General features: G+C 43.0%; 2 protein-coding genes across 3 annotated transcripts in view; one reads left to right on the top strand and one right to left on the bottom strand.

The window, feature by feature from the left end:
• The window catches only part of lmtk2 (lemur tyrosine kinase 2), a 23,047-nt gene extending 19,870 nt beyond the window's left edge, over positions 1 to 3,177 (top strand). The window contains exons 12-14 of the mRNA XM_026360546.1: positions 36 to 168; positions 256 to 510; positions 965 to 3,177. Coding sequence (XP_026216331.1) covers positions 36 to 168; positions 256 to 510; positions 965 to 993 — 417 coding nt within the window. The 3' untranslated portion in view covers positions 994 to 3,177. The remainder of the gene's footprint in view (positions 1 to 35; positions 169 to 255; positions 511 to 964) is intronic.
• Positions 2,884 to 13,656, bottom strand: tecpr1b (tectonin beta-propeller repeat containing 1b). 2 transcript variants are annotated; one of them, XM_026360560.1, is made up of 26 exons: positions 13,545 to 13,656; positions 13,252 to 13,365; positions 12,176 to 12,408; positions 11,913 to 12,095; positions 11,702 to 11,824; positions 11,471 to 11,593; positions 10,990 to 11,164; positions 10,609 to 10,709; positions 10,414 to 10,515; positions 9,302 to 9,429; positions 8,557 to 9,158; positions 8,258 to 8,373; positions 7,995 to 8,150; positions 7,748 to 7,897; positions 7,458 to 7,615; positions 6,972 to 7,099; positions 6,659 to 6,752; positions 6,443 to 6,539; positions 6,271 to 6,350; positions 6,134 to 6,190; positions 5,877 to 6,051; positions 5,587 to 5,722; positions 5,328 to 5,420; positions 5,144 to 5,250; positions 4,655 to 4,774; positions 2,884 to 4,498 (listed from the first exon to the last, which is right to left on the bottom strand). In XM_026360560.1, exons 3-26 carry the CDS (start codon positions 12,398 to 12,400, stop codon positions 4,358 to 4,360), a joined length of 3,570 nt encoding a protein of 1,189 aa, XP_026216345.1. In that variant the 5' UTR covers positions 12,401 to 12,408; positions 13,252 to 13,365; positions 13,545 to 13,656; the 3' UTR covers positions 2,884 to 4,357. The 2 variants fall into 2 exon arrangements, with proteins under 2 accessions (XP_026216345.1, XP_026216354.1); XM_026360569.1 differs by having other exon boundaries at positions 8,258 to 8,340.

Raw genomic sequence — 13,656 nt, 5'->3', positions numbered from 1 at the left:
GTCATTCTAATGTAAATTCAATATATTCTAATTAGGAGACTCCCACCAAGGAACTGGGCGACCACTCCTCAGGCTCAAACAGTCAGGTACCAGAATATAGCAGCCCACTTCCCACTGCCAGCTATCTAAACCGGTTCACCAACTCTGAAAGCTCCACAGATGAAGAAGGTAATAAATAAACCCCACAAACTGCATGCAGGAAATTTGTCATCTAAATCTGTAACATGTTCTGACTCATTCACTGAATCCCAACAGGTGGTGGTTTTGAGTGGGACGATGACTTCTCTTCCCCTCCATCTGCCTTCCTGCCCAAGGCAGATAAAGGCCCAGTATCCAAGACTATGTCCTCGTCTGCAGCGTCTCGTTTTTCTTCTCCGCCCCCCGCAGCAGGGCGCGTACTGGAGCCCAGCTGGACCAGCTCCTCAAACTACTCCCGTTTCTCCATCTCACCTGCCAGCATCGCTAGCTTCTCCCTTACGCATCTGACTGACTCTGACATCGAACAAGGAGGCAAGTTAAGCAAATGATCACATAGAACATGTGAACATAACTTATGGTTTACACACACAGTCTCATCACAGATAAGATAGCTGCACTCTTTGATTTATTATCACAGCAAAATTTCAAATCACATATCTAATAAGAGAGTGGCAGATTTTATTTTTAAACATCAGAATGAAGAAATGTTTTCAGCTCCTAAAAAGATTTTTAGGAAATTAGGAGCAACTTCACTTAATTTAGAGAGAGATACAATGCAGGGAAGTTAAATACTATTCATATAGATATGCTCCATAAGTAGAGAAAGCAAGTTGAAAATTAATTCTTGTCCTTTAATGACCAATATTGGTTGCACTGGTTGTCCTTTGTTCATTAGGTCTGTAACATTAAGCAGTCGCGTCTCAGTAATATTCACTGACAAGTTGAACATGCTTAAACTTTTGTCTGTCTTATTTTTCCACTTCAGGAAGCAGTGAAGATGGAGAAAAAGACTAACAGGATTATTGGAGGGACTCTTGATCGTCACGCTATTGAGAAATAACCCTATACTCGCACTTTTCGGGAATGGAGAACAGCTAAATACGGACAAATGATGCGGTTTGTGCGGGAAAACCGTGGATGCTTCTCTCAGGCAGAACTGTTCTTTATGGGGCTGGCCATGAAGAACAAAGGCTATAAACTGACTTTGAGCAAATAAGACAGACTAGGCCGCATCCCAGTCTGAGCCACATCACCTCTCCAGCTACATCAGTGTGTGTGATTTCTGTTCAGTGCAATTCCACTTTGGAAAAGAAAAAAAAAGAAGAAATGACTATAAAGCTTCTAAATGTTTGCTTTAAAGACTCCTCAAGCGCATTCCAGGTGTTTGGCTGCTTCTTTTCGTTGTGTGTCTAAGTGCACTCCATTTCCAGGATTTTTGCATCACCAAAAAAAGAAAAAAGACTTTGTTCAGATTCAATAAATTCAACCCACTAGGCTGACAAACGTATCACTACAGCCGATAAGAATAAGCTCTTTGGTTGCAGCAGACCTGAAACTGAAAATCCAAGCTTTTTCTGTAACATTGTTCATTTTGCTCCTCGTGTTGTGCGATTATTTCAGTGGTTGCCTTTTTCTTTGGAAGAGTAATTTGTTGTTTGTTTGTTTTTGTAACCACAGTCTCCTGGTTGGAGAGAAACTATATGTGTGGTACTCTACTGTAGCAGCATTTGAAAAAGAAGGGTTGAAATTAGGAAGTGACATCCATGCATAGGATGATTGGTTTACTAACAATTCCTCATCTGCAGAGGTGACACACTGTACGTTCCTTTTTATTTATGCTTCGAAAGGAACATTTACAGTAAGTAGTTTCATATTTGAGACATCTCAGTGAGAATTGCGGGTGTTACTCAGCTAGAGTTGTCACATGAATCATTGGGAAGGAACCAAATGAATGAGCGTTTGGAAGAAAAGCTTGTTCGTTTTGTAATGCCTCATTTTATGCTCTGACATGTGCAGCAGGTCGATTAGTCGGTTTAGTCACCGAGTCTTATCACAGTGCCTGTTGATGCTGTAAAGACAGCTGCACTCTTTGATTTATTATCACTACAAAACTTCAAATCGCATATCTAGTAAGAGGGTGGGAGATTGTATTTTTAAGCGTCAGAATGAAGAAATGTATTGAGCTGTTTGTAAACTAATGTGCAATGAATTAAAATTTAAGTGATGACTCGCAGGTTCATAGGATGACCTGGTTAACGTGGCGGTGTTTCTTCAGTAATGTGCAGGGATGTAAAGGACGTCAAAGAAAATCACTACTAGAACAAAACAAACACTGCTGCTTTTTATCAACTTCAGTGTCATGAATAGAGTTGTTTGCCTTTTTTTTTTTTTTTAACTTTGTGTCAAACCTAATTAACTGTTCGGATGGTATTTTCCCCTCGTCCAGCCGGAATAACAAGCATTTCATCATCGTATCTTATCATTTGCAGGACCTACATTTTCTGGCTGCATGGGGTTGGTTGATGTGTTTGTGTCATGATCACATTCTACTTCACAGCATAACGCAGATCAAAATATGCTTTCCCTCCTTTTTTTTAATGTATAGCTATAAAATCAGTTATTTGAAACTGTAGCTTATACAGTTGCTGAATGGTTATTTCCTTTTTAATGGCTCAAACACCTTTTGTCACTGAACAGATATACTTCACCTGTAGTAGATGTCCATCTCCCCTCCCCATACAGAAGGCACTGTATCTTAGACAACCTGTGTTAAAAACCAGCAGCCTGTGCTTCAGTTAAACTTGAACGTTTATTTAAGGAAATCTTGTTTTATTTGACTACAGTATACATTTGCTTAATCTTGCACATTTGAGAAATGTAACTTCATGTTGAACTGTACTGATGTATATACATGTTTTTTTTTTTGTTTTTTTTGTCTGTAAATGGGAAATGATATGAGTTATAGGAATGAGGTTTCATTTTGTAATTTAAAGCTGAGTTGATCAGATGAACATATCACAGTCATCGGCTAAAGAGCAGTTAAATTAAGACATTAAAGCAGATGTGAATTCATTCTGTCCTTAAAACTTGTAGATTTTAAAAAATATTTTTACTTCATATTGATCATGCTTAGTGTAATTGAATGAAATGTTTATAATTACACTGTTTAATATGAAAATAAATGCAAATTACCTTCTAGAGTTTGTATCTTGTTTCCTACACTTAGTAAGGCTACAGGGGTCTGGTGTTGACGCATGTTACAAAAATTATTTGACAGTACAAGGCTTTTCTCACATTTATCTGCTGAAGAAGTGACGTTTCTTTGCTGTCACCTTTAACGTTTAGGACGTAGGAATATATCAACTTCAGTGTCGTGAATAGAGTTTCATGACTTTCATGTTGTTAATGGTAAAAGACGGAGGACTCCATATGCTGATGTCAGCTTGTTTTCCAAATGAATTGTCAAATGATGTAGATTTTTATTTCACATTTTAATGCCCTTGTAAGATGAATGTCCAGTCCTGATGACACTCAAACCTGCTGCGCAGTTTCAACAGTCATACACTTACTGTCCGCAGGTGGATATAACACTAACAGGAAGAACTTTGCTTATTGCAGGAGGATAGAGAGGTATTATTCTGGTGAATCTCTCATATGTATCAATGCAGTCACTTGTTATTAAAGAGCAATATGTTTTCATACATATCTCAAATTTTGCTAGTGTTTTGAAAAAAAGCCTGTTAGGAATGTTTGTCAAAGCGATATGGATGAAAAACACTCCATTGCAAACGTAACAGGCTCAAACATATGGAGAAACAAAATTCAACAAATGCATTAATAAATAAATAAATATATAAATAACTGAAATCACAAGACAGGCAAATCAGACACAAAAAAACATTTCTAGAAACCAACACAAATTTAGATTTAGGCTACTGTGAGATTGTGTATTTGAAGTTAGTTTGGTACCCAAGCCTTAGCCCTTTATCAAAGTCCCAGTCATTTAGGCTCTCACAGGATATTGTATATAAGAATAAAAGCTATTGCTAGATCCCAAAACGCCCAGTAGCCAAAGCCTAGTAAGAGCAAACACATGCACTCACTTAAATGTTTATCACACAAGACATCAAGCTCCATCCTACTTAAATGCTCTTGTGCTCCCTTTTCTGTACTGACTGCATACTGACATGATTTCTGCCAGGGAGTAACATTCATCCATCGATCAAGAGTCAAATCCAACCAAAATATTCGGTATAAACTCAGTGGTGTGATTGTGCATTCCCTTTGCACAAAGGGATAAGAGCCCAGGGGAAAGGTGTGAGGAGACAAACGTAGATCCAGGCACAAACAGGGGTGAGGAGGAGAAAATGGGCAGGCGCTACACCACCACGGCATTCCCATTAACTTGAGTTGGAGGCCGTGGGGGGACCGGGCTGCGTGGGGGTCCAGCAGTTGAAGGGTGGGGTGCACGAGGAGCCTCTGCAGCGTTGCCTCTCACACTGATGTGCTCCCATCCTCCCTGATGGTCAAAAACATGTCAAATACTATAAAAACTGTTTACATTATAATGTAACAATAATAGCATAATGTGGTTTGTAGATATTAATGTACAGTACGTGACTTAAAGTGTTAATAATAAATGTAAAATAAAATAAAGTTTTGAAAATGCTCTTACCCCTATACCATAGTCCCAACTCTGGCCCTTTGGTTGCATGGGTCCCACCCCGAGCCTGTGGCACACAGCTCCCGGAGTCTCAGCAGGGAAGCCAGGAACCCCGTCTGCTATGATCCACACCTGGAGAACATCAGCCATTTAGGGTTTATTATCCAATAATATATGTTAGCGGTTTGATAGTGTAGTGGAAAGATTGTAAGACTGGGGTTTGAATCCTTGCTGCGGCCTTTTACTTGTACCTTGTAAGTCCCTTTTCATAAAAGCATCTGCTAAATGACTAAATAAATATGTAAATGCAAATAGTTCACAGAGTTCATCAAATCAATACTACAATTCCTACTAAATCCTGTTCAATCTTGTCTAAATCAAGTGTCACCCACATCCTCAGTTTCTACTGGCTCTGATAAATACTGTCTTTACAAAATAACCTCGACCTGGCCTCACTTTTTCACTCCAGGACTCAGTATGTTAGGCTGTCACAGTACTGACCTGGTCCAGCGGTCCAACGGAAACCTTGGTGACGTTGTTAGAGATGAGCTCCCAAGTGGAGCCCTGAGGGTAGCTGGGGGTGAGGCCCTGTCTGTACCACAGGTTGCCTACAAGACATTAAAGGAGTGTAATGTCATTTAACTTATGTTCTTCAACTTACAGGGTTTAAAAAGACTTCACTCACTGTTTTCATCCACAGCAAAGACCGAGGTCCGGCCCACAGACAGCTGTCGGAGGGTCTGCCTTGAAGGCGAGGGGATGTGGTACCAGCATTCCCCTGCAGAAGTTTGGAAATGTGACTTTATTTAGACTGGGACTGGGAATATTGCTGTAGTCTGGAGTTGGATGATTCAACAATGAATATTTCCTGCCGTATACATTTTTACTTTCCTTCTTGCTTATGAGATACTTTGTTATAACAATGATTCACATCTTTAGCGGACCTGCAGGGTTTTGTGGGGACACCGATCCTCTGTAGAACACCTCTCCATCCTTGGCAATGGCCCACACCTGATTGGCTCCACCGATGGAGATGGACTTAAAGGGCTGGTCTGTGCCCACATGGAGCCAGGAACTGCCCTGTGAGATCAAACACATCGGACTTAGAGAGAAGTGATTTCAACAATGTTATTGAAGCTGAATGGATTTTTGGTTAATGTTTCATTGCACAAAGCTTCTCTTAGTTAAGAGCTGAAATTAAATGACAGAAATATCTTCTCAGCATGTTCCTCACCGCAGGGTTTTCGGGGCTGACTCCCAGGCGACACAGGACGTCTCCCTTGTCATTGAGGGCCCACACAGGGATGTGCTCCATCCTGCTCTGGGCCAGACACGGCATCAAAGAGATGTCACTCAGTGGGATGGGTGGTACCTGCTGCCATGGACCTCTCAGTGTGATCTTACACTTCCTGAATGTAAAACAGATTAATTCTGACGCTGGTTAAAATCTTCATTTAGAAGCCACAGATATGAGAGTGTGTATTTTATTACCTTGTCCATCTTCTCCGCCTAACAAAGTCTTTCATGGTTTTGTGGCCATGAAATGTCCTGCAGAAGAGACATAAGTTACATCTCTTCTTATAATGGTTTTCTTCTTTTTTTTCAGACCACAAAATGTTGTTACGTACACAGGGAAGTCTGCAGCATACTGCCAGCCTTCTTTGTCTGTTCCTCCTGGTACATTATAGTCCACAGTCCACTCCGATACCTGCAACATATATTGATTGTGCAAAATGATGTGGTGATAAAACAAGAACTTAGATGTGTGTACAGGAGGAATTTGACGCAGAACTCATCTACCCAGGACCACTGAGGGGAGGGCGGGTGTGTGTTGCCTTTGGTGCACTCTTTCAGTCCACTCTCATCACTCCACATAGGACGGTCTGTTGGAAGTCCCCTAGAGAAGGAGCGACAAAGGCGGTTTATATTTTAGGACTAGTGTGCGGAGGCATTTTAACAAGCTCAACTGTTAAGATCAAGTGCAGCTAAAACTATAAAAAGATGCTATGTTCCTACTTGTCTGTATATCCTGTCATAGGATTCCATCTTTGGTTCTCATACACGTGGACACTCCTGACATCAGTCTGCTGGTGCATCTGAGCGGCATCACCTGCAGTAAGCACAGACAAAACAGTTAGTGCAACCTAATATACAGTTATAAATGCGTGTGTATTGAGCTGCAACAGATGGTAGACTCTTGAAACATGCTCAAGCAACTGCACACCAAGCTATAAGCTGTTAGCAAGAAGATGCATCGACTTGCTCTTAAGTGTTTGCAAGTTAATTACAAACATTAATTAACAAACACTGGCTTTAGGGACATGTTTACCCAGGGTGGGCTGTTGCCCAAAGCGCCCACTGTAGACCCAGGCAGTGCCGTCCCACCCGATGCCCCACACCAGCCCGAGACTGTTAGACTCTACACAGCGCAGGTGTCCTGGGACCTGCCGCCAGAACCTGCAGCACCATACAGCGGAAGCACCTAGCATTAGCCACATTATTGTTAGCCCACATTTAGTGCACATGGAAGACAAAGTTGTGACACACACACACACACACACACACACACACACACACACACACACACACACACACACACACACACACACACTAGCAGATCAAACCATACTCACTTCCACCAGGCACAGCAGTAGGTTAGCATTGTTAGCGACATGTGAACTGATGTGTAGTAGAATTAAGACAATGCAAACAGAAAAACTGGATGGGAAACCAGTTCAGTGCCACAAGAGAGAGAGAATAGAAGAATAATTTCAGAAATCGAACACGCACGGCCTATTCTTGCTGCCGCACTCACATGAGGTCACAGGTCATCGTGTTTGCAGGAGCCTCCAGGGAGAAGGACGGCTCGTGCACCATGATGTCTCCCTTTGAGGTGGTGGACCACAGCGCCTGTCTGGATGGGGAACGTGTGATCCCACGACTCTCACAGCAACAGTCAGACAACAGGCTCAACTAGTCGCATAGAAAATACCAAGAACTAATCAGATCATCCCTTTAATCCACTGCTCTAAACTACACTTTCCACTTTAGTTTTTATTAGTTTTTTACTTTGTTTCTTCATCAGTGTTACAGTATAACTGTTACCCAGTCATTCATGTCCATTTCGTTTTGTGCTGCCAGGACCAGAGGCCACCTCTGTTTGGTCCTTTGGGCTGTGTACACGGCAAAGGCATAGTTGCAGTCCCTGAGCACTGGAACCAGTCCTGTCACCTCATTTATGAACACATGAAGATACTGAAACAAGGCAAAGAGACAACTGTGAGGTGACAGAAATGTATGTAGCTGCAGATGTAATCTTGCCTACAAACCTGAACATAACAGCAAAACCAACCTTTTTCTCATCATACTGCGTGTAGTAGACAAAGAAAATACTGTCTTTCCTGCCATCAGACTTGGTGGACTGCTCAAGAGCAACACCCACATCCACCCAGCGCTGAGGCTTCCAGTCTCTCCACCAGCGCAGCGTGCCTTTACGCACCCACACGGACTGAAAAGAAAAACACAGGGACCACATGTACACACACAAATGAAAAAAGTGAAAATAGAGGAGACCTAACACAAAAAGGAGAAGTTCAAGAGAAATAAATATGTTACATTGCTTCTCTCCAGCGGTTTCTTGCTGATCTGTTCTCTACGTCCCTGCTGCTGCTGCTGCTCGCTCCAGGCTGTCGATTGGACTGGAGTCAGTGACAGAGAGCTAGTGAGTGGACCTGACAGACAGACACACAAGTCAGACAAACAGACAACCATAGAGGTCTATGCACATGCACCAAGTGAAGCACACAAACAGACGCACGGTGTACAACAACGAAATAACATATATAACATACAACATTCAACTTGATGTTGCTTTTTATTTATTCAGCTTATTGTATGTTTTTAATGTTATATACCTGTAGGACTGAGCCAGCTGATCTGTGAGTTTGCATCCACATCGCAGCCTCCACCGGAGATCCAGGCCCACACTGGCCCTTCCTCTTCTCCAATACCGTGCGAGGTCTCCAAAGACCCCAGTGTGTAGGTGGCAGCAGCACTGCCACTGGCCAATGAAAGCCCTGCAGCCTGTGCGCTTCGTAGGGCTTCTGCCCCCTCCAGATCCACGTTCATCCAGGGCACGTCGTGTCCCGCAGCGTCTGGGGTTGGGAGTATCAAGGCTGGGGACAGCTTCTCATCCTCCTCCTGCGGTACCTCTGTGATAGGCGGTTGTGTGGATGTTTTGTCGCGGTCTGAGACCAGGCTGTTAATGAAGCTGTCGCTGGCGGGGATGAAGGGTTTAGGGGCATCTTGTTGGGAGGCTAAGGAAGCATCCTCTCTTTCAAGGGGAGATGTAGGTGTGTCAGCTCCCCCTAAAGGGACTATAGAAGAGGCTGCTGCCTCCAGAACTGGGGTGTTATTAGTGCTGTTTTGTGGATCAGTGGGGCCTAACTCTGAGTCTGAGTCAGTGCAGCTCAGAACTGAGCCTTGTGAGGCTTCTGTCAGCTGGCCACATTCATTCCTATTAAACAATACAGGAAGAAAGAAGACAAAGGGATTTAAATAGGTCAGTTTCCAATAGGAAAAAAGTCCATACATGTTTCTGCACGTAAAGGTTGTAGCTCATGTGTCAATAAAAGTCTCAACTCAATTATTTATACAGACCTGTGTGGGATGAGCTCTTTATTACTGCCCCATTGAGCAGAAACAGGAATCCAACCGCTCCCGCTTGGTTCAGAAGGGGTCACACCCATTCTGAAATACAGGCCACGGTCTTCACCTACCGCCCACACCTGACGAGACGAGAGAGATGAAAACTTTGTATAAAATCAAAAGTAAAACTCAGTGACGCCTTGCACACATTCACACAGCTTCTCAAACATGTCATTAAGTAAATTCATAGCTCAGAAATCACAAGACTGAGAAACTAAGGAGATAATTATATCAAGTAGAATCAAATAAAACCTTTATTTATTCTTCAAAGACACATTAGAGGCACTAGTGGGACACAGGCAAGTGTTATTTTAAAAGGCCATATACTGTAACACTGACACCTGCCACTTCACACAAGCCATATCCAAAACTGCAGCCCTGAAATATGAAATATGGGATATGATGACGACGGCTTGGCCAGCTTCTAATTAGGGAGTCTCCCATATGTCAGGCCAGTAGGAATATAGTCTGGGGATATATAAGGCTGGGCCTGAGGCACTACCGCTGGGACATTGGCTGGGATGGTTGGTTGTACTCGTGTTACAGGAGACCCGCAGGGCAGGACTAAGGGCTAGAGGTAGAAGGACTCGGGGAATGGGGGTAGGGGGGCAGGGGTTAAAGACAGAATGGGAGGAGGTGTGAGATATGGGTTTGCAGTGCTAGCAAAGTCCTCAGCAGTGAGATACAGAGTGAAGCCTGCCTGCCTCGACCCAAGCCCTTGTCCTGAAACCAGATCCAAAGAGAGGGTACAGTGAATCGGTCAGAGGGGAAGCAGCTAAGAGTACAAAAGCTGCCTACACGGAGAAATGAGTCAACAGGGTCCCAAATTAAAGGAAATTTGTATTCTATGATCTAATTTGACTGACGAAATACCATATCATGTCATATTATTTAACTTGTTTTAGTGTCTTTTGGTTGTATCATTTAGTTTTTATGAAATCATGTTTTACTTTTCGTCCACTTTTCGGCATTGGAACTGAATTACGTTTTAAATGTAATAATTAGTATAAATTAGTAAAATAAAAAAACTGCAAGAATTAAAAAAGAAAAAAAAAACTCTTAACCTGATCATTAAGTCCTACATCCACCATCATCATCTCCCCTCCGATGCTGATCCAGCCAGAGCCACAGGGGTTGTGAGAGTTCACACCACGCCGGAACCAGACCTTGACCCACACAAATGTACAGACACAGACATGTTACCACCACAGTAAACCACGACTAGTCAGAGTGTAGTACATGTTACAAATGTTGTTCACCTTGTAGTCTTTAGTGACCACCCAGACCACACTGACTCCAACGGCCACATGAAGTGCTTCAACCTCCTTTCCCGGTGATTCCACCTCTACCCATGATGTCCCTGGTGGAAACACAATATGGGCTCTCACATCACAACACTACTGTTATTTTCTACTTGCTAAGACAGCTGTCGATTGTATGATTTAGTTTTATAAACTTGGATTCTTCTTTCCTAATGACCTTTATAGATAGATAGACAAAAACTTATCTTGGAGGTGGAGCAATTTAAGAAAAACCATCAGAAACAGAAAAGAAAAATCAGAAACATTGAATGAAAAAGAGATGAAAGGCCAAAGGTTAAAGGATTATCTAAGGGCAAAGGTGAACTACTAAATGCTAACCAGTTGGGCTGTCCAGGCTGAGGCCAGTACGGACCAGCAGGTTTCCATCCCAGAGCAGAGCCCACAGCAGGTCTCCAGGACCAGCTGATAACTGAGCCACCTCCTTAGGTACTTCTACCTCCTCCCAGCTGGTGCCCTCTGGGACTCGAGGGTGGATGCCTTCTCTGAACCACACCTGCCGATGACAAATGGCCACCAGATTAGACTGAGCACAATATGGCAGACCATGCTCTATTTAAAATTTTTTAAAAGGTTCAGGGAGACCTTAAAGACTGACTGTATAATTCACATGAAGTCATGCTGCTCCCTTGTGGTCAAAGACTGGAAGTGAACAGCTGTTAGAAAAGTACTGCTGTAGACCCTGAGCTCGCCAGAATAATTTAGTCAACTTTAAAGGAATTAAACATTTCATATAATGTGTTATAACGGAAAAGAGCTGGGTGCACTTCACATGCTTTCACTGTTGATTCAGCAGACTGACCTGTCCTTGCTGGGACACACCCCAGAGGTAGGGATACCTGCCAGACTGGTCGCTCATCTCCCAACCACCACAACTGATGTCACACAGTGGCAGTGGAGGTTTCCTGGGATTGTCCAAGGGGATCTGCAAAAGGACAGGAAGTAGTTTTGAATGTCAGTATGACCTGTGCTCACCTACTCAATACTGACATTGGGAGCTTAGAGATATATAATAGTAAGACGGTGAACAAACCTTCGCCCAGGTGCCTTGTGCGATGTATCTCCTGTAGCGAATCCAGCGTCTGCGACGAACACAGGAGTTCCACTTTTTGTCCGGGGAGAAGTTGGCTGGGAAATCGACTGCATATTCCCAGCCCTGGGGGGAGGGCAGATGGTTTATATTCCATCAATCAAATTAGGAAGATTTCAAAAATGCGATCCTGAGGGCACGTGTGCTTTCTCACCCCAGTCTGGCTCGGTTCTCCTCCATAGCTCTGGTCCACATACCAGTCTCCTTCCCACTCCCAGCTGCGAGAGGGTAACTGGAAGCTGTGGAGCGGCTGGGGATTCAACCCAGTCACATCGCTCCATGGCCAACGGTCAGTGGGCAGCAGTGTGTCAGTGAAGCCATCTACTGGGTTCCACCTCTGAAAACACACAAACACTGTTAAGCATCGACATACAGTCGTTGACACTGTAGGTGTAACAATAACCAGGCAGGGCTGACCTGGTTTTCATAGGTCTCCTCCCGATAGCGAATGGACGTCTCACTGGGTATAATGTTGAGGTACACATAGTGGTCACAACCAATGCCCCAGCAGCGCTCTTTCCCCGCAGTGACGCGCTTCAGCTCTAGCAGCGTGTCGTCTGCACGCTCCCAGCGCTGGCCAGCTGTGGAAAGGCTGTACACCCTGCCATAGATGTCCACTGCCCACAGCAATGTGATGGGCATGATGGGCCCTGAACAGAGACAGAAACATAGCACTCATACTGCCAAAGTGGATATATAAGCTGCCAAATCTATGAACATCAGGATTGACATCTTGAAATACAGTAAATTTAAGACGGCATTTAAATTTGGATTCATTCATGAATAATGTCTCCACAATAACAATTTATATACAGAATATGTCATTATTTAGTCGAAAGTAAGAATTTAAACTCAATTTGAACTCTAAGTTATTCCTTTCACTTTATTCTCACAATCGTAGCATTGTAGGGGGTCAACTATATTCAGGTTTTGCATTTTGCAGCAAAGTGTTTTAGGTGAGAATAGGATTTTCACATGGAGAAATACTGGCTGAACAGACCTGTGAGAAAAGGATTTTCTGGAATTGCTATTTTTGTATTTGAATCTCTTTCAACACAGATACACTACATAATAAATTTCTCGGGTTTCTAGACAATTTTTTAATTAGTCTAATTATATTTTTTACCTGGAATTTTACCTTTTATTTCCCTTTTAGGAAAATGGGGTTTTAATTTGAAAAGCCTTACCGGAAGTCTTCTTTTTATTCTTTTAGTCTAACTTGACACTTTATCGACTGATAGCTTACTAATCCGCTACAGTATTGACTATCTGTGCCTCGCTTGCATACAGGCCTTTATCCGCCTCTCATAATAATGTGCAATTATCTGATTTAATAATGTTTAATTTAATTCACTAAACCATTCGCTGTGAGGCAGGAACCTGGAGCCTGGAGTAATTGTAGCCTATCATCTTACATGGCTTTGTGAGACAGCAGTTTTCTAATATTAATTTATGGTGACTTGTAGATGCACATGTAAACACTGAGCTCCTACCTGAATCCTGCTGGTGTCTGATCCGCGGTTGTCAAGGGAAAATCATCAGAGCCGTCATGACATCAGGTGCAGCAGTGGAAACACCCTTGAGGCCCATGATGGGATCTATTTAAACTACATGTCGGATAAGAGAAGAAACAATCAGGTGGTTCTGCAAAGTGTGCAGCGACGAAAACACACACAGCTGATGCGGACTCTTATGCCGCAAAGTCGGCTATAAGCTGTTTACATGTTCAGGATACAGGCAGCCGTCAGCGAACTGTCAGATATGGTTTTAAAAAGCATCTACTCACGTGTGAGACTATGTCATGTGCGACACCTTTGCAGTGGAAAAGTCTAGTCATTCGTGCACATTCCCACAGTGGTATTTAATTCACAGTATGGACCAGAGGAATGCTCTCTGCA

This window comes from Anabas testudineus, chromosome 8 (genome assembly GCF_900324465.2).
Source record: "Anabas testudineus chromosome 8, fAnaTes1.2, whole genome shotgun sequence".
Taxonomy (NCBI): Eukaryota; Metazoa; Chordata; class Actinopteri; order Anabantiformes; family Anabantidae; genus Anabas; species Anabas testudineus.
This window is presented reverse-complemented; position numbering and strand designations above follow the sequence as displayed.

Excerpts from the sequence above, each read along its gene's own strand:
- tecpr1b (XM_026360560.1), bottom strand. The coding sequence starts at position 12,400 with ATGCCCATCACATTGCTGTGGGCAGTGGACATCTATGGCAGGGTGTAC. Across the intron at positions 12,096-12,175 it reads AGGAGACCTATGAAAACCAG|AGGTGGAACCCAGTAGATGG; the intron begins GTCAGCCCTGCC and ends GTGTGTTTTCAG. Across the intron at positions 4,775-5,143 it reads CCGTTGGACCGCTGGACCAG|GTGTGGATCATAGCAGACGG; the intron begins GTCAGTACTGTG and ends GATGTTCTCCAG.